Genomic DNA, 19,889 nt, shown 5'->3' with positions numbered 1-19,889 from the left:
ACTTTCACATTATTTATAAATTTACACTCCCTTTCAAAATGTTTGCCTTTTGTATAGGAGAACATCAGTACCATTTGCTTTATTTCCCTTTGTCTTAGTACATAAATCAGAGCAGTTTCTCTAATTGCAGTTAATATTTGATTAGAAAATTTTAGTATTGATTATGAATCTGTTGAAGTTGGAACAGCTCTGTTCTAGTGGTAACTAAAGTTCAAGAAGTTTCTGAAGGATGTTTTGTGTTTTTCATTTAGTGTAGACGGAATATTGAAAGTTTTACTGAGTGTTATTTTACTTTTTTTAAGGGACTCTAAAGGTTTAAGATGTTATTCACCATAAATAAATATTTGATTGCCTGCCACATGTTCAGATTCCTGGGTAGGATGTTACAGATGAAATTGATGTTGGTCCCCACTGCTAGTATAGTATCAGCAGCCACATGACAGCAAGATAGAATACCGAAATATGGGACCATTTACCCTCACGTGTGTTTATGCTCAGGAGTGATGTTGCTGTATCTTCTCTTAAATTTTCTAGCGTGCTATACCTAATCTTGGGTTAACTCTTGAATGCTTGTTTGAGTAGTGTATAGTATTGCCTATGTCAGTATTTAGGGTTTTACTTTTTTGATTAATAGAATTGCAGCAGGATTAATACATACTTAGGTCATAAATATGTATGATGAACAAATAATGTTGAAAATTACTTTTTCACAAGAAGAAGCGGTTGTGCTTTTACAACTTGGGAAAGGAGGCTATTTGGTTTTTACTCTTGGTTTGTAAAAGACAGTGAGTACTAGAGGGTTGAGGGCGTTGTCCCCAGGACAAATAATAGTGCAGCGTTCCTACACATTTTTTAACATTTAAAAAAAAAGTCTAAAATGGCTACGATGGAAGTAGTGTGTAGGACGGTAGACAGACCACTTGGAGATTTCACCTTCTACCTTAGCTATATCTTTGGTCATTGGCCATCTTTAAACTTTTATTTCCATATCTTATTTTTCCCTTTTCTTCCTTGTAGTAGTTCTTTCTGGGTTTCATTTGGGGCATTTAGTTTTGAATCAAGTTCACGTGTTAGGGAGCCTAGCATTAATGAATTTGGTACTGTGGTAAGTACCATTGAGTTCCGTTATAAAAGATACTTTGATGATTATTCATATATTAAATCTTTTGAGTTGTTAACTGAGTAACGTGATTGCTTACATCATGTTAGAATGCGCTTGTTACCATAGCAATTAAACAGTTTAATGGAATACAAGCAATATTTCCTGGTACTCCTAAAATTTAGGAAGAGTTATGAAACGAGAATTGACTTTAGGCCACTTGAAGTTTAGGAAATTAGAGAATCGTGAGCTATGTAAATATGATATGCTTGTATTTCTTGGTATTCTAAGCCTCATCCCAATTAGCTTTTCTGTATCACTCATTGAGGAAGCATGAAAAAGTACTTTGAATGCACCTACCACACACATATCTGTAAAACTGTTATCTGCAGCAGATAGCAGGCCATCTTGGGGATTATTTTTCTTCAGTTCTTAGAAATAATTATTTCTGGAAAATTTAAATGGATGCTACAACTAGGTAAAATTCATTACAGAAAAGCAAGGGACTGTGAACTAAAGCAAACAAAAAATTTTTGTTTTATTCTGCATACTGAATGCAAAAGAAAAAAAGAAAAAGAAAGATTTCAAACCCAATGACCCATAGATTTTTCAAAGGGAGAGTTCCACTTAGGTATTATGTTTGTTGCTTTAGGGTCATTGGAAAATATTTTGATGCTGGGATACTGATGAGGTTGACTTTCTTAGTATAGATACTCTTTGGAGTATGACTTTACGTTTAAAAATATTTCAGTACTGGTAGCTGTAGGGTCTGGGACACAGCAGCCACCTGGTTCAACCTCTGTTTATATGTAGCTGAGAGAGTTGAGGTAAAGGATTATCTTGAGTCTTTTCTTGCTGTGCCCTGGTAAGATTTATAGAATTAAATTAAGTGGGTAAATATAGCCCTCTAGTGGTTCTGTTATATCCTTACACTTAACTTTGGTGCAGCTAGCATTTCTTTAAAGTTACTGATTTTAAGAAATTCACTGTGGAGAAGAATCAGACTTCAATAATATTACATGACATAAAGAATATGGGGAAAAGGTGGTAGGGATATCTTATTCTAACAATAAATGTTCATGGTAGATTGTAACCCACTTGGAATTATACCAAGATAGTCCAGAATATTAGAATTGCCATGTACTTGACAAGATGAATGCATGAATCCAGATACTTTGCTGGTATATGCTGTGATTATTATTATCAGATAATTATTTGTGCATAGCAAAGTGTAGGATAAATTACCTGAGGTGGGTTGTGAAGTAGATCAAGCTTTATTCATGCTATGCAATATAAATTATAGCTATTAATAGGTTTGGCTTAGGTTTATTGACCTGGAATTTATGATATGACTTTAGGGGAAAACAAGTTACAGAATGATTTTATGTATACATATCTCCCCGTTTTTGTTTAAAAGAAAAAAAAGTGGGGGAAATCTCAAACCCTTATATGGATATATGTTTGTATAAGCAAAGAAAAGCAGAAATGGTATACACCAAACACTACCTTTAGGGGAGTGAGATTTGGAATGACAGAGGGAGATTACGTCTTTCTCTCTTTTAAAATTGTTATAGAAAACAGGGACTGAAATGGAAAAACTTGAAAGGGTCAACAGAAAACAGAGACCTTAATCTGAATGGTTTAGAGGACTAAGGCTGGCTCTTAATTTCAGAATGGTTTTCCAGCAAAAATCAGTTAAGTCAGCTCCTCCACTGATTTTCTGAGTTGGTTTATTGTTTAAATGGGGTGTGTATACTTGATAATCTCCTTAGATATAAGACTGATGCCCAAATTGGCTAAACTCTGTGATGCTTGGTATTTCTCTTTATTTTGCTAATAAGCTTTTCCCATGTTCTGGGAAATAAAATCCTTTCCTCTTTAGCCCAATTAAATTTGTTAAGGGAGGGCCTCTATGAAAAGGACCTTCTTTGAGGTCTTTAAGTGGAAATGATTGGTTCTGAAAATTTTTCCCTCAAGTGCCTCTGACAACATTTCATAATTATTGAAGGCTCATTATGAAGGCTGCCTCAGTATCTTCCCTCCAAAATGCTAAGGAATAATTTAGGCAACAGTTCAGACTCTAAAAATGAAGATGGCTCGGTGTTTTCACAGACTGAACACAATATTGTTGCAACTTACTTGATTATGGCAGGTATGGATGTTTAATTACTCCATTAACAGTTATTTTGCTTTCGAATGGGTGAGGAATGGCAGAGGTTTTCAGCATAAGGCAGTAGGAAAAGCATGGGTTCAGAGATAATGTTTCAAGTTCCTTGTTGTTGGCCATCCTCGGCAAGTCGCTTATCCTTTCTGAGTTGGGGTGCCCGTGTGGTAAATAAGGATGATAATATTTGCTCTATTGCCTGGCTGTAAAGATCAAATAAGAATGTAGGTGGAAGGATAAATGAAAGCATTGTTAATGGTAGTTCATGTCACAAGTTTTTTTGAATCTTGATAAACAGTATGAGAGCAGTGAAGTGGGGCTGAGAACAGTTTTCTATACAATGGTTATTACATTGTCAAATTAAGTTTTAATTGGGGAAGAATGTGTACCATGGCAAAAATGTATTTTTATGTCATTTACTATTCTCATACATAGTTTTCGTAGTTTTGTCTTTGATGGTGGAATCTAGTTAAGATGGAAGGTCCTGGAAAGAACATTAAAGTCTTGAAAAGAGAGAGCAGAGTTTATTGTCATTGAAGACAGAGTTTGAACATTCAGCTTATTCTGGAATGCTGGTTGGGAAACTGTTGAGCTTTGCATTTCATCTTTTAATATCTTTAAGGGAGCAAGATTGGAGTAAGAATAAGCTACCTGTCACGATTGTTGTGTAGAGTAAAATTAAATGACACATAAATGCACCTAAGTGACACATACAGTAGGTGTTTGACAAATGTCTGTTTCTTTTTCCCCACATACACACACATTGATGCATATATTGGATCAAGATGAAGGGTTGTTGGCCCAAAAAAAGGGATGGGGGAAATGACAATAGAAGTTCTCTGATTATCTTTTCTATGTGTAGGTTGAATTGTGGTGTAAATTTTATACTGAGCAGTCACTTCATTTCCAACTTTATGCTCAGTAATGAGTTTTAGAAGTAACTCTTTATTATGTTGGGTTTATTATTTTTTGGATTGACTTATGAAAATTTTCAAGTACATTCAAAAGTAGAGTGAAAAGTATAACAAATCCTCCTGTACCCAGTTTATTCTTTATGGTTGCTTAGTTTCCCCATAATTCACAGTTATAGTATTTTGCGCTAGAAATTGTGATTCCTCAGTTAATTTTTGTAAATTTTAGTGACCTGCTAACTTTTCTGTATGATAAGTACTGGATAAGTTCTGTTATCTTTTTGATTGTTTTTTTGTTGCAACCAAATGAGAAAACAATATGCTACTTAAAGAGAAAATCTCCTTATTACAATTACATGGAAATACTTTATTCACAAACTTTTGGTTTAGTTAGTTTTTTGCAGATGACCAAGAAAAGCTATCTTTTTTTGATCTGGTTACAAAAACAGCATGCGAAGAAAATTTCCTGTTGAGAAAATGTTCTCTCTGGTTCTTATCCCTGTAACAGTAATAATTATAGTAATCTTATTATTGCTACTGCAGCTGCTAATGTTATTATTTGAACACTTGGTGTATACCAGGCAATGTTCTAAATACACACACAGAAGAATTCATCCTTAAGTTAATTAAGTGAATTAATTTTATTTTCCTCATTTATACAGGTGAGGAGTTTACGTAACTTGTCGAACACACACATCTACTTAGTAGCTACAGCGGGATCTGAACTCAGGCATTTTGGTTTTGGAGCCCTCACATAAAACCACAGGGTCGGTTTTATCAAGGAATACCTGAAGGCAGCATGGCTAAGCTCTTTATGCTTTTGTTCAAACGTCTATTGTTCTTTAGGTGCCCTAAGATTCCCCCTTTAACAAAACCCACTTAAACTTCCAAATCAAAACCAAAACTGTGAGGAAAAGAATTCAGTCAAAGCGTTTACTACATTTGTTACTTTTACCACTAGCCTATTTAGATTTTTCATTTTAAAATTCATAGTTCTCTTAGATTTTAGCTCTTAACAAACTTTTACCAATTTGAGCACTCTCCCTTTCTCCAGTTAAGGCTGGGAGGGCAGAGGGCTTGGTGAATTAAAGATCTGAAATAAATTGACTATGGGTGAATTGTAAAACGAAGGGTGAGAGATACTAGGCTGAGGAGGATGACTGCGTACCAGGTAATGAAGAACCACATAAGTTGTCAAGGTGATAGGGAGTCACTGAATGACATGATCCAGTTTGCATTTTGGAAATGTGCTGTAGTGGTAGCTAAGAGACCACGTAGGAGGCCCCTGTGTGATCAAGATTAAGAAGGATCCAGGGGGCCGGCCCGGTGGCGCCGCGGTTAGGTGCGCACGCTCTGCTGCGGCGGCCTGGGGTTCGGCGGTTCAGATCCGGGGCACGCACCGACGCACCACTTGTCAAGCCAGGCTGTGGTGCGTCCCGTATAAAGTGGAGGAAGATGGGCGTGGGTGTTAGCCCAGGGCCAGTCTTCCTCAGCAAAAAGAGGAGGATTGGCAGCTGTTAGCTCAGGGCAGATCTTCCTCACACACACAAAAAGGATTAAGAAGGATCCTGAGGAGGGGGTGGGAAAGGAAAAGCAGAAGCATTTAAGAGCTGGAAGTTAGAATTGATGGTTGGATATGGAGATTGGAGGAGAAGGAGAGGGAGCACCAAAGATGACAAGCAGGTTTCTTTTTTTGGCTCCTGGATAGATGGTGAAGCTGTTCACCAAGGTAGGGGAAGAAATAGTTTGGGGCAGGAGGAGAAGTCTCTGGGTTCAGTTTGAGAGATGTCCAGTAAAAAGCTGGGCACATGGGTTTGAATTTTATGAGACTGACCTGGAAAGTACCAGCATACAGCCTTGGATATGTATGGAATCACTTAGAGTACGTGTTGAATGTGAAAAGAAAGGAGGTCTAGGACAGAAACTTGGGCAATGCGCATATTTGATAAGGTAGATGAAGAAAGAAAGACTGGGAAGTAGATTAAGAAGGATCTGCCCAACAGATTGGAGGAAAGCCGCAGAAGCCAAGGGGGAAGTAACTTATATATAACTATTAAATGATCTGTTGTGTACTCACGAGAAAACGCCTACAGCTGGGGAAATAAAGCAGCATGCGTGAGGCAGCTGCCGACCAAGAGGAGGGCTGAGTTGTTTACTTCATTCCCCCAGTTATATCCAAGACCTCCCCAAACATACAGTTACTTTATTCTGGTTGCGCGCTTGGTAGGCAGCAGTTTACCGCACTGTGATTTTTTTTTTTCTGAGGAAGACTGGCTCTGAGCTGAGATCCATTGCCAGTCCTCCTCTTTTTGCTGAGGAAGAGTGTCCCTGAGCTAACATCTGTGCCCATCTTCCTCTATTTTGTGTGTGGGATGCTGCCACAGCATGGCTTGATAAGTGGTGTGTTGGTCCACGCCCGGGACCGAACCCACAAACCCTGGACTGCTGAAGCGGAGCACGCGAACCCGACCACCACGCCACTGGGCCTGCCCCTGCACTGTGTTTTTATCTGACTTTTTAAATCATCAAATTTTAAGTTAGCCCAGAAAGATTCTTTAATTCATTAAGTTTTTTGGAGTATTTCTTGTACACATGCTACAATACTAGAAGCTAAAAATAGAGCCTAAGAACCATCAAATTTGCCATCATTGTGCCTTAATTATGCTTGCAGGAATAATAGAAATTAAGTAATTTGAGTTTTGTGGTCCATTTAGTAAATAAATCTATATGTCACATACTCGAACATAGAAATCATTAGGAGCCTGAAATCTGCATGGGAAGACTAGGAATGCATGAGAGTTAAATAACATACATCACATAAGATTAAATATAATATAAGCAAGTACTTTGGGAATTTGGAGGAGAGAGTATCGTGTGAGGAAGGCTTTGGGACAGAATTGAACTTGGACAGAACTTTGAAGGGTGGGTAGTATTTGGATAGGTAGATGAAAGGAGTAAAGTGTTCTAAGTGGGAGAAATATGAGTCAAAATTTACAACAAGCCTGGTGTATTTGATAAATAACTAGAATGGAGGGCTTGTTTGACAAGTGTGGAAATTTGCTGAGAGAGGGTGAAAACAGATTGAGGCAGAGAGTCTGGAATATTGGGTTGGGACACGTGGACTTTTATCCCAGAGACAGTGGGGAGTATTGGAAGGTTTGAGGAGGAGAAGAGCCGTGGTTAATTCTATGTTGTTATAAGCTTATTCTGCCAGCAGCATGGAGCGGGGAAGAACAGGAATCTGGAAGATTAGTGTAACAGGATGCTAAACGGAAGTTCTGACCGAGGTGCCAAGATATAACAGAATTTCCTCCTTTGCTGATACTTCTGTGTGTTGGTACTTGGAAACCTTCCCTCTCTCCAACAACTGCTACACGCCGCCACCACCCCACCCCACCCCCGCCACCCCGTGAGGACTTAGTATAGCCTTCATCTGGCTGATGGGAAACTTGTGCATCCTTTGTAGCATGTAGAGAGTGTTAATCAGGCGAATATGCACATCTGGTTCACTCAGTAATATTTCTCGTTGCAAATTAATTTATTGGTATTCTGAGTAAGAATTTCAGTCCTTAATCTACCTGAGTCCCGCCAATTCTGGGGCACCAACAACATTGAGCTTCTGGACCTGCAAGGCTGAGAGTCAGATCCCAGACTGCGGAAACTTGACTAGGGTGATATCACTTGTAAGCCTTCTCAGTGGACCTGAAAGCCAGCTCGGCTTCCTCTCTGGGTAGCTAGACCTTGCAGTGTGCATTCTTCTATAGGGGTGTGTGTGTGTTGGATGAAGAACTCAGATTTGGACATATTGAAACAGTCATATGATCTTACACATGATAGATGCTTGATAGATGCTTAATAAATGTTTAATAGCAATGTGTTGAGAGAAAAGGGATGTGACATGAGCATGGGTCAGGGGTGGAAATAGTGACAGAAGTGCTGTTAGGACAGAATAACAGTTGGGGCTTGAGAAAGGAAACTAAAGAAGAGCCTCAGACCTCAGGAAGGAGGCGAAGGAAGTTCAGCTGCCGAAAGAGATGGTATGGGCATACTTATATCCTAGAAATCAGCAGGGGTGGTATCATGAAAGGGAAGAGAGGAATTTCAGGGACAAAGTGATTAATAGTGATGGCATTAAAACCAGCCTTCAGTGCTAGTTTATGCAACTGGCAGATTCGTTGTGTTTTAATTTCTTCCACAGAAGGGCTGTCAAGATGTTAAAACTAGTTTTAAGGACACTGGAGCTCTTCAAATAAATGAATTAAAACGGATTTGCTATGTTTTTGAAGGGGCTTAAATATTTAATTTTGATTCTACTTTTAAAAATTCAAATGAAACCAAATATGACTTTTTTTGTATATGTTCTCAGGTATAATAAGTATTCTCAGCAACATAATAGTTCTGGGCATCTTCATTAAGTACAAGGAACTTCGGACACCCACAAATGCGATTATCATTAACCTGGCTGTTACTGACATAGGGGTCAGTAGCATTGGCTATCCTATGTCTGCTGCTTCAGATCTGTATGGACGCTGGAAATTTGGATATGCAGGATGTCAGGTATTGCAGATCTTTGGAATGAAAGCAAAATAAAGCAGATTAAAGAGATGTAAATTTAAATGTCTAAAAAAATCCCAAGAGTTTCAATCAAATAAGATAATTTAGATACTAAATATAGTGCACTTATTGAAAACCGCTCCAGGAGTGACTGGGAAATTGGTTCTTTTTTTTTTTTTTGTGAGGAAGATCAACATTGAGCTAACATCTGATACCAATCCTCCTCTTTTTGCTGAGGAATATTGGCCTTGAGCTAACATACGTGCCCATACTTCCTCTTCTTTATATGGGATACCGCCACAGCATGGCTCTACAAGCAGTGCGTCGGTGCGCGCCTGGGATCCAAACCGGCGAATCCCGGGCCGCCGCAGCAGAGCGCGCACACTTAACCTCTTGCACCACCAGGCCGGCCCCGGAAATAAATTCTTTAATAAGAGAAATGAAATCACTAGCCATCTTTATATTTTTAAAATTTCCTCAACCCAAAGGAAAAAACAAACAAAACAATTAGCATTCAACTAGAGAAGAAAAGTGAAAAATTGAATATTGCAAATTCAAAAAGAAATATACTGTTTGCGTTTGAAACAATGAAATATTTAATGACTGTATCATAATATCTAAGGAATATGGTTAAGCTACCAAGTTGTTGGTTTTTTTCTATGGAAAGTCCTCCATGAGAATTGCTATTAAATATATCTATTTTTACTGACAAGGAAATAAATTAGTATTAATTTGCATTAGAATAGTAGGCAAATATGTATTTTAGCCTAATTTTTAAATAATTTACTATTTTAAGCTATAAAATTATAGAAAATAAAATAGTAGCAGAGAATAATGAATATCCATGTATCCACCAACCAGTTTTGTCAAATCTTAATGTTTTGCGATGTGTGCTTAAAGTTGTTTTTAAAGATATAAAACTTTACAGATACTATTGAAGGCCATTGCATACTATCCCCAGTCTTATTCCCTTCTGTCCCCTGAATGTTTTTCTATCTTACTACATATTTATATGTACATAAACTAGATACTGCCTGAATGTTCAAAACTTTGTATAAGTAAGATCATTTTGCTTGCATTATGCAGTTTCCTTTCATTACTCGATACTATGGTTTTGAGATTTATCCATGTTGATGGATGTAGCTGTAAGTCGTTCATTTTAACTGCTACGTGATATTCCATTTTATGAACAGACCACAGCATACTTACCCATTTTCCTGTTATTGAGCATTTGTTCCCAGTGTTGTTCTGTAACAAACAGGGTTTCCGTAAATGTTCTTATACGTGTCTCCTACAAAGGAGAGGAATGGTTGGGTTGTAGAGAGTGTTCGTCTTCAACTTTATCACGTGTGGCCAAATTGCTCTCCAAAATGGTTATGCCAATTATGAGAACTTCTGTTACTCCACATTGTCCCCAGTGCTTGGGATTGTCATACTTTTAAATGTTTATCATTTTGATGGATGTAAAATGGTATCTTATAATTTGCCTTTTTTTGAATACGTAATATGGTTTACATCTTTTCTTATGTCATAAGCATTCAGGTTTCCTCTCATATGAATAGCCCATTTTCTGTTTGTCTTTTCCCCTTATTGAATTGTCTGTCTTCTGAATACTAATCTTTTATTGGTTATATGTATGCATTGCACCTAATTTATGGCTTATTATAGAGTATGTTGTATAGAAGTTTTACTTTAAGTGTTAAAAATTTTTTTAAAGTTTATTTTAATTAATGAAGTCCCAAAACACTTTCCATAAATGCCTTTATTAAACCAGTTACAATTTTACAATGGAAGATGTATTTTAAAATTAGTAAAATAAAAAATATTCAAAGTATCTAAAAATATATTCTAGCAATGGGATAAAAATGTAAATGTCTCTTGGGAGGATGTTTAGAATGGGGGATTCTTCCCACTTTTGATTTCAGATTTATGCTGGATTGAATATCTTTTTTGGGATGGCAAGCATTGGATTGCTCACAGTCGTGGCCGTGGATCGATACTTGACCATCTGCCATCCGGACGCAGGTACGGCACTCTTCTCTGCCTTCTCAGTGGATCCGCTTCTTGCCTAAGGACCACTCAACACAGGTTCACTTTAAAATATGAATGCAATGGGTTGCAGTCATGGTCAGTCTTATTTCTCAGACAATTCTTGCTCAAAAGTTTCAATGATTTCCTGTAATACTTAGAATAAAATCCAAATTTCATAACACAGCCTCCAAGGCCCTGTGTGATTGGGCCCCTGGCTACCTTTCCAGCTCTGGCGAGGGCCCTCTCATTTGGGGTACTGGCCAAGCCGTTTCCCGCTGTGGGGTCTTTGTAAATGCTGGTTCCTTGGCCCTGGAAAGTACTTCTCCCTGCTTATCCTCTGGCTGATCCTTTTTATCATTCAGGTCTTTGCTTACATGCCTTTTTTTTTTGTTTTCAGACTGTAAATTCATGTAGACAGGCTTTGAGTCAACCAGAGTGCTCTGTAGAGAATCTGCTTGATAACAACTTTGAATAATCAGTTAAAACAAAGTGAAGATATGAATTCCATCATTGGCAAATGAAGCTAATATTTCCTATGTTTGTTAATAGGAAGGAGAATGACCACCAGCACTTACACCAGCATGATCCTGGGGGCCTGGGTCAATGGCCTCTTCTGGGCTTTAATGCCAATCACAGGGTGGGCTGGTTACGCCCCGGATCCCACTGGGGCCACCTGCACCATAAACTGGAGGAAAAATGATGCGTAAGAGACACGTCTACACTTTGTAATCAAACTCTTCTAATGTCAGCATTCTCTCACCGCTTCCAATTTAAGCTCAGATGGAAAGTTTCTCACACAGAGTGTGGCAAAGGGCTCCCTTGGTGGTGATGCTATGATTCCAGCAGAGATGAAGTTGAAAAAAGTGAATTAGGCTGGTCTGCAAGTAAAGGCCACCCACTCCCCTAGTCCCCCATCCCCTGTCCCTTCCTTTCTCTCCTCTGGCAGTAGGGTGGCTACAGAGCATCCTTCTGATGTTTGCCCCTCAGAGGTAGGACCTGAGGGGAAAGGAAATGTTAGCATTGCCAGACAGCACGCAGTTCCTGAGAAAGCCCAGGCTGACTCCCTCTATGTCTGCAAGGTGATGTGGTGATGAAGCGTCTTCTGAGAATACGCTGCAAGAGCATGGTCCCTGTAAGGATTTGCTGGCTAGGTGGTGATGCTCCTCTGTATTTACCAGGGAAAAGAGGATCCTTTAGTTTGTTAATGGAAATTAAGGATTACTCAGAAAAACAAAAATGTCTAAATCTCAGACTTTTTCTGTAAAGGGTCAAAAAGTAAGTATTTTAGGCTTTACAGGCCAGACTGTCTTGGTCGAAACTATTCAACTCTGCCTGTGAAAGCAGCCACAGATGACGGTATGTAAATGAACATGCAGTAAGTGAATGTGGTTCCAATAAAATTTTATTTACAAAGATAGGCGTCAGGCTGGATTTGGTCCAGAGGCCATGGTTTGCCAGTCCCTACTCTAAATGAACTAACAGTCAAATACACTTCCCAAGCCATTTAATAATGTAATGACTGCTGGACAGTGCAGTATTATTTCTAACAATTATCCCGTTTCCCTTCCTCTGTTTAGGAATGAAACGGGTGGCCAAGATTCTCTTTCTTATTTTCAGATCTTTTGTTTCTTACACGATGGCAGTTGTTGTGATAAACTTCATCGTGCCCTTGACGGTGATGTTTTACTGCTATTCCCACGTCACTCGGTCCATGAAGCGTCACACTGCTGGTAACTGCACTCAGTCCCTCAGCAGAGATTGGTCAGATCAGGTGGATGTAACAAAGGTACGACATCGAAATCCTCAGAAGCTTGGGTAATGGGGCTTTCACGCATGCCTGGTCCCTTGGCCCCGCAGTTGCCTCTCCTTGACCCCGGTTCTTGCTCTCTGGCTCCTCCTTCTGGTGTTTGCTTCCATTATTTCTAAACCATGTGCTTATCTGCTGCTTGGATGTTTTTGTTTGCTATTACGTCTTGATTTCCTATTACGGACAATGGAGATTATTTCTCTTATCCTGCCAACCTTTCCTACTCCTCTCAACCCACCTTCCTCTCTCCTCATCTTGTCAGTTTAATGCTAACAATATTTGGGTAGATGAAGAGTCAATTTTACTCTGTTGTGATTATCTAAATTTTATTGACTGCAGATCTCTGTAGGGTTCTATGATGTGTATCTCTTTGTTTATACAACTTTTCCCCCTTGGAGTTCATAATTTATTCATTTTCTCTTTCCTTCTCTTCCTCCTTCCCTCTCTCTCCCCCTCTCTGCTCCCTCTCTCTCACTCGCTGTAGTTTCCTTTGCCTGCTGTTCTCTGTACCTGTCACTAGCTCATCTCTAAACTCCACCAGAAGCATCCGTCTCCTCTCGGGATTTTCAGATGCACCAGAGACTAGATTGACTTTGTCCTTTTCCTGGAAGTATCCTCCCGGCACCCTTGCCCTCTTGCTCCGTCTGCTCTCTGAGACCACTGGCCGGAAAGCCGGCCTCCTCAGACCTCCCTCCTCACCAGCTGGGAATGCCTTTGGCCTCTCTCCTGGGTGAGATCACCTGTTTTCTGGATTGCACATCTTCCTTTTTCTTGGTTTACTCCCTCATTTGGTGGAGCACATTCTCAAGTAGATTCCTGAGAAGGTTACAGGGAGGTAATTTTTTAAAGATTTTGCGTGCCTGGAAATGTCTTAATTCTACTATCATATTTGACTGCCTGGTATAAAATTCTAAATAGAGAAATGATTTTCAAAGAATTTTGCAGGCATTGCTCTGTGGTCTCCTGGCTTCTGGTGTTGCGACTGCAAAGGCTGACAGCATTCTGGTGACAACCCTCTGTAGTGATCTGTGTGTTCTCTCTGGAAGCTTGTAGATCCTCTCTGTGTCTCCCGTCTTCTGACATGTCATGCTGATGTACCTTGGTGCGGGTCTTTTTTTACCCGTGTGCTGGTACTTGGTGAGTGAGTTCCACGTGGAGACCCAGGTCTTCCCTTCTGGGAGAGTCCTTGCATTATTTCTCTGGTGAGTCCCACCTCTCTCTTTATTTTCTCTGTTTTCTTTTCCTGGAACTCCTTTTATTTGGATATTTAATCTCCTAGATTTATCTTCTAATTTGCTTAAATATTCTCTCCCACATTGTCTCTGTTTTTTGTTTGTTTGTCTTTGTTTCTGCTTTCTGAGAGCTTTCCTCAACCATGTCCAGGTCTGGGATTGGGGGAAGGGAGTGAGGCTCAAACCTTGGTTGTACAATTTAAGCAGGCACTAAAAAACTTAGTAATCAAAAAAAAGAGAGAGGTATTTAATGCGGTATTTAAAAAAATCTAATGTAAAAATTCCATATTGAACAAAATATAAAATTTTAAATGAGGACAAGATCTGACCGTGCACTCGCACCACTCACTTCATTTACCTCGCCCAGTCCTGGTTGACTGGATCTTCCAGCCTGCCTGTGGCATTTTAAAAATTCTGCTCTCACTTTTATAGAGGGGACAGCAACCATTTTTTATAGATGAAAGTGTGGCTGTATACTCTATACTCCTTTCAACAGCCTCTTCTTGTTTAATGGATGGATATCTTCTCTCATTTCTGTGATGGTATTATGTATATATTTACATTTTCCTTCTGTTCATCACGTATCTTTTGTTTCCCCTGACTTCCTGCACTATTCTGGTCCTGCTTGTCAGTGAGCGTGTCCTCCATGTCTGGTGGTCAGTGACTGTCCCCGACTATGTCACAGTGATGCACTAACAAGCTGATTGTAAGCTCAGGACGTGCTCTTTCTCTGGGATGTTTCTTTTGGGGGGGATTTTCCTCTGGGCTGGTCAGTTTCCAAGGAGAACGTTCTTTCACGTTCCTGGGTGGATGTACAAGTCTGTCGACCTGTATTCTCCCAGCTCAGCACAGGGGAGGGGGATAGCGTGCAGCACCCTCTTTTGAGTACAGGACCCAGCTCTCGGTTGAGCCCAGTGTCCCCCCGTCCTGAGTCCTCCGCTTGACCCTCTCTTACGCTGACCCTGTGGGATTCTTCCAGGAGAGGAAGGGCAGTTGCCTGGCTGAGTGGAGAGGGGATTCCGAAGTCTACCTGCTTCCTGTTGCTGATGTCAACAAGTTCTCTTGTTTTAAGTTCCACGTGCAGCCCCACATTCAGAGCTAGCTGTTGCCTCCAATTCCAGGGACTTTCTGTAGTTCTGTGAAATGGATTAGTCTGTATCTGGTTTTCCCTTACGGCTGACTCTTTTTAAAAATTTATATTTATTTTAAAATCATTCTCATGTCTGATGAGTAATTTGCCACTTGTCCAACGGTTACTCAGTTTTAATTTTTACAGAGCTATTGTCTAATCTGTGATTCTCAGTCCTTATGGGTTTATGTCTTCTTAAACCTCTTTTCCATAATTTGAGTGGACAATCAGGAGGGAGCAACGTAAAAATTATAATTTGTCATTTAAACGAGAGGCGAGGAGAGCTTCTTTACCAAACCACCTGCCCTGTGCACATTATATATTGAGCTCAGATTGTCTGTATTATAATTCATTGAGCTCCATATAGGATTTTATTTTTTTCCAGATTGAGTTTAGAAACTTAGAAAGTTATTTTTTAGATTGGCAGATAATGACAGTGGGAAAAAAAAGCGTGTGCCAGCAGTCCATAGCACAATTACTAGAAACGGGTTAGGAGCGGGTTCGTCTGCCTCTCAGCAAAGCCAGCTTTGTCTTCTCCCCTTGCGCACGGCAAGGAAGGAGGCATTCTTTACATGTGCGTGACATTCTATCCGTCTCATGAGCTCTCGTTACCATGAATGACTTCAGGCATATAAGCAAAGTACAATGAAGGGAAAGTTCAGTTTTTCCATATGTCATCAACCACATAAACTGATTCAAGTTCCAAACTAGATAATTTTTCATGCAATTTTAGATGTATTAGCTATTTAAATATTTTAGATATCGGGTTTGGTGAATGTTGATTTCTGTTACAGATGTCTGTGATAATGATATTTATGTTTCTGGTGGCGTGGTCCCCTTATTCTATTGTGTGCTTATGGGCCTCTTTCGGTGACCCAAAGAAGATTCCTCCCTCAATGGCCATCATAGCTCCACTGTTTGCAAAATCTTCTACGTTCTACAATCCCTGTATTTATGTAGTTGCAAATAAAAAGTAAGTAATGTCTGAAATGCTTCTGAATTAAAAAGTGGATACAGAAAGAATGTTAAAAAGACAATGGCTAATGTTCTAAGACTTTTTGGGAAGTGACAGGAACTCACTTCAAATTAGTGTAAAAGTTATTTGGCTCATGCAACTGGAGAAGCATCTAGGATCTTAAATGTCTAGGGCTCGATTTCTATGACAGGCTCTTCCCACATGGTGGTGAAATGATCACAGGCAACCCAAGACCCAAGTTCTACTAGCTAAGCACCCCCAAATGCAAGTTTCATCTCCCATGGCTCTCTGGCAGAAAAGAAAACCTTGGTTCACATGGTTACCCCAACTAAAACATATGGAATTGGTTTTCCAAAGAAAAGTGTGGTTCTGTTACCAGAAAACAGACAAGATAAGGCAATGTTGGGCTCCCTAAGTAGGTAGCATAGTTGTATATTTACTAGAAAGAAGACGTATTATTCAAATGCAAGAGAAAAATCCAGTGCTAAGTATAAAGGGCTTCAGGAGTGGGTAGTCATTCAGGATAATAGAGAGAAACCCCCCTCTCCCTTTGTGGGAACTCTCAGCAAGGATGTTTCTTCTGCCTCCTCAGTGAAGCTTAGATTATTTCATTTTCTGTTAACTGCTGAAAGATGGGATGAACTGATCCGCTGTGCTTACATATTTGACCAGAAAAATCTCAGTGGAGGTCAGGCAATCTGATCCTGGAATGCCAGTGCTGCTTTTATTAAACTTATGTATTTCTGTACATGTTTGGGAGAGCAGCTTTAGCTACAGGTATGTGAGGAAGCATAAAAACTTTCAAGACCAAACAGGCGACATAAGAAGAATAAAGAACATATTTTTAATTCAGAGTCTATTGGTAGTTCTTTTGGAAAGGTCAGTCATTCTCAAGTTCCTCTTAATCTCAACTGGCCTTTGCTCAGAAGAACAGATGCATGAAATACACATCCTTAGTTCAAATAAATAAATCATTGCAATTGCCATTAGAAGTGTTACTTTAAACGTACAATTGTCAATTTTTATTAAATGTCTTCAGTGTTTATAATCAAGGGTGCAAAACTGGTCTTTAACTGTAACATACACTTTATACATTTATAAAGGTTCTCAACAGATGTTAAAGTTGGAGGCAGAAATTTATTTGGAGATTCAGTTGACAGTAGTGGCATCTTAGCTATATTTGAAAGTGCTTTAAAAGTTCCAGTCATTATAGGATAATGCTGGGTTTTCCCTTTTTTATTACAGGTTTCGGAGGGCAATGTTTGCCATGTTCAAATGTCAGGCTTACCAAGCAATGTCTGTGACGAGTGCTTTACCAATGGATGCACCTCAAAACCCATTGGCTTCTGGAAGAATCTGAAATAAGAGGAAAGCATACATTATCAAAACATTTTATTTCCTTTTTTTTTGCAATGGTTTAATTTGGTTTTAAATATGAGCCCATTTAGATCAAATACAGACATAGATTATTGTCCTATTAGATTGTAAATTCTTCAAATGCAGCTTAGAGTTGGGTTTGTACATGGCCCACTGTAGTGAATGTCTATTTCCTTATGTGTAAACTTACTGCTCATCTCCTTTGATGAATCCAGGCCCATGACACTAAGGCCCCTTCTCTTCTTCCTCTGATGGCATGTGTTACACTGTATCCACGGTAACGAGGTATCCATGACCTGGTAACTAGCCTGGGTCCTCTGTTAGAGTGGAGGTACTGCCATTTTAATGATAGAATAAATTAATGATAATAATAATAGTTAATAATCTTCAACAAATAATTACTGAAATGAGTTGTTGTATATTCCCAGGTAGAATGGAAGACATTTTTAGTATTTCACAATTTTAAAATTTTAATGCAACTATTAACTTGTACTATTTAACAAAAATAATCAAATGAACATTAAACACTATTGCATCTAAATCACGTCAGTCAGTGCACATATATATTTTATATAGCAATATAATCTCTCTTCATATTACTATGTATTTTGCATTTTTAATTACTATTTTTTTGTATATGTATTTCCATATATTTGTCACTACAATTAACTTTAATTGAAGTGGGGGTTCTTGTATGTTTGTTCTTTTTTTCCCCTAGCTTTTTTGTTTGGCTGAATTTTATTTTACTATGGTAAGAACACTTAACATGAGATCTACCATCTTAACAAAGTTTTAAGTGTACAGTACAGTATTGGTACCTATAGGTACAATGTGTGCAGCAGATCCCTAGAACTTACTCATCTTGCTTAACTGAAACTTGACGCCCGTTGATTAGCTGTACGTTTCTTCATTGATGTATCCTTAGCTTGTAGACCCATGTTGCCTGGCACATAGTAGGCACTCAATAAATAAATATTTGTTGAATGTTGAATGAATTTGTATACTCACATTTGTCATTTTTAATGACCATTAAGCAGAGCATGATAATATGCCATTGTTTAAATAGTAGACATTTAAATTGCTTCACAATTTTTAGTTTCGTAGATGTACCACTGGGAACATTTTAGTACAAATACCTTTTTTCTTTGGGACAGGCTATTCTATTTGAATGTTTCTTCAGACTAGAATTCCTGGATAAAAATATTAAAACAGTATTATTGTTGCTAGCTTGCTCTCTGGAAAGACTGAATTAATTTACCCTGTCATTGGCACTTACACTTTTACCATCATATTCCTGCTAATAGTGCTGTATAGTTAATTTTTTAAAGCTATAAACTATTTACTGTAACAAATTCATTTTATTTCACATTTCTTTAACTGCTAGTGAGGCTGTGTATCTTTGCGTATTGTACTTTCTTATCTTTATTTTTTCTTTTTGTAAACTGTCTCTTTAGCACCTTTGGCTGCATATTAAGAAAAATCAGGGCATTAGTCTTATATACGTTCAATTCTCTGTGTATTTGGAATGGTAAACTACTCTAATAATCCCCTAATTTATCTCCTCATCCTCTGCCTTTCTCCACTGCAATCAATACATCAATTATATATGTAGCTAGAATAATCTTTTTTAAAAAAGTTCCGGTCCCCAAAATCTTCAGCTCAAAAACCTTCAATCACTTGCCAAGTGATAAATCCATCAGCTGGAACTCCATGACCCTCCTCAGCATGGTCCCAAAGGGACTTTTCAGCTTTTTGTCTTTCTCCATGGCCAAATTAAAATGTTTAGTGTTCCAGAGAGGTCTGAATGCTCCTGTGCCACTGGCTCTTTGCTCATCCTGTCCCTCGTAGCTGAGCCACTTACAGAGAAAGCACAGGGAGAGTGCACCCGAAGTTGCAGAGCCAGGAAATGGCAGGGATGATCTGTGTAACATTGTCTCAAAAATTGATTCAGAGTTCCAATTTGCAAAGCCTTGAACTTATTTGCAGCAATAAGCAAGGGGCAACTTTACTTCAAGCGTAAAGGACTTTAAAATTGCAATTGTATTTTAATATCACATTAATTAATTACAGTAATTTGCTTATATGATAAGACTAGGAAGACCTGACTTTGGTTACATAGCTCCCTCTAACCTCTTAGGTACTAATTTCTGATGTTTTATCTTTAAATAGTTTTTCTATACTCAATTTGGCATGTCTTGCTTCTGTGTAGGTCATAACATCCATGAAATTAATAATTCAGAAACTATTTTGGTCAATTGGTGGTCAGAGCTCTACCTACCTCTCCCCCATTCCTTCCTCCTCCTGTGCTTGCAAACTCACCTGGGGACACCACCCATCACCTTGGGGTTGTTCTTAAATCCCTTCTTCACCCCTACATCTAAGCTAGCATTTTCCCCACCTAGATGTTTCCTGAGGGCGCATTATCTGAACTCTTCCCAGCGTGGCAGTCAAGTTGCAGCCCTGTGGCTGCTCACCTGGACTCTAACCACAGCCTCCTCCCTCCTTGCTTGCTCTTTCTAACCCTTTCCTGCACACAGGTGCCAGAGGAGTCTATTGAAAATGGTGATCTGATGTGCCCCTCCCTGGCTCGACCTTTATTGCTCTCCTCG

General features: G+C 39.0%; 1 protein-coding gene across 1 annotated transcript; it reads left to right on the top strand.

The window, feature by feature from the left end:
- The first annotated feature begins 2 nt into the window (after positions 1 to 2).
- RRH (retinal pigment epithelium-derived rhodopsin homolog) lies at positions 3 to 18,271 on the top strand. The gene is made up of 7 exons (XM_004426582.3): positions 3 to 3,251; positions 8,541 to 8,731; positions 10,654 to 10,753; positions 11,309 to 11,462; positions 12,377 to 12,545; positions 15,722 to 15,900; positions 17,149 to 18,271. Exons 1-7 carry the CDS (start codon positions 3,146 to 3,148, stop codon positions 17,261 to 17,263), a joined length of 1,014 nt encoding a protein of 337 aa, XP_004426639.1. The 5' UTR covers positions 3 to 3,145; the 3' UTR covers positions 17,264 to 18,271.
- Positions 18,272 to 19,889: the final 1,618 nt, after the last annotated feature.

Source organism: Ceratotherium simum, chromosome 12 (genome assembly GCF_057802395.1).
Source record: "Ceratotherium simum simum isolate JZ-2026a chromosome 12, ASM5780239v1, whole genome shotgun sequence".
Classification (NCBI taxonomy): domain Eukaryota; kingdom Metazoa; phylum Chordata; class Mammalia; order Perissodactyla; family Rhinocerotidae; genus Ceratotherium; species Ceratotherium simum.
The sequence above is the reverse complement of the archived record's forward strand: the minus strand, read 5'-3'. Positions and strand labels throughout refer to the sequence as shown.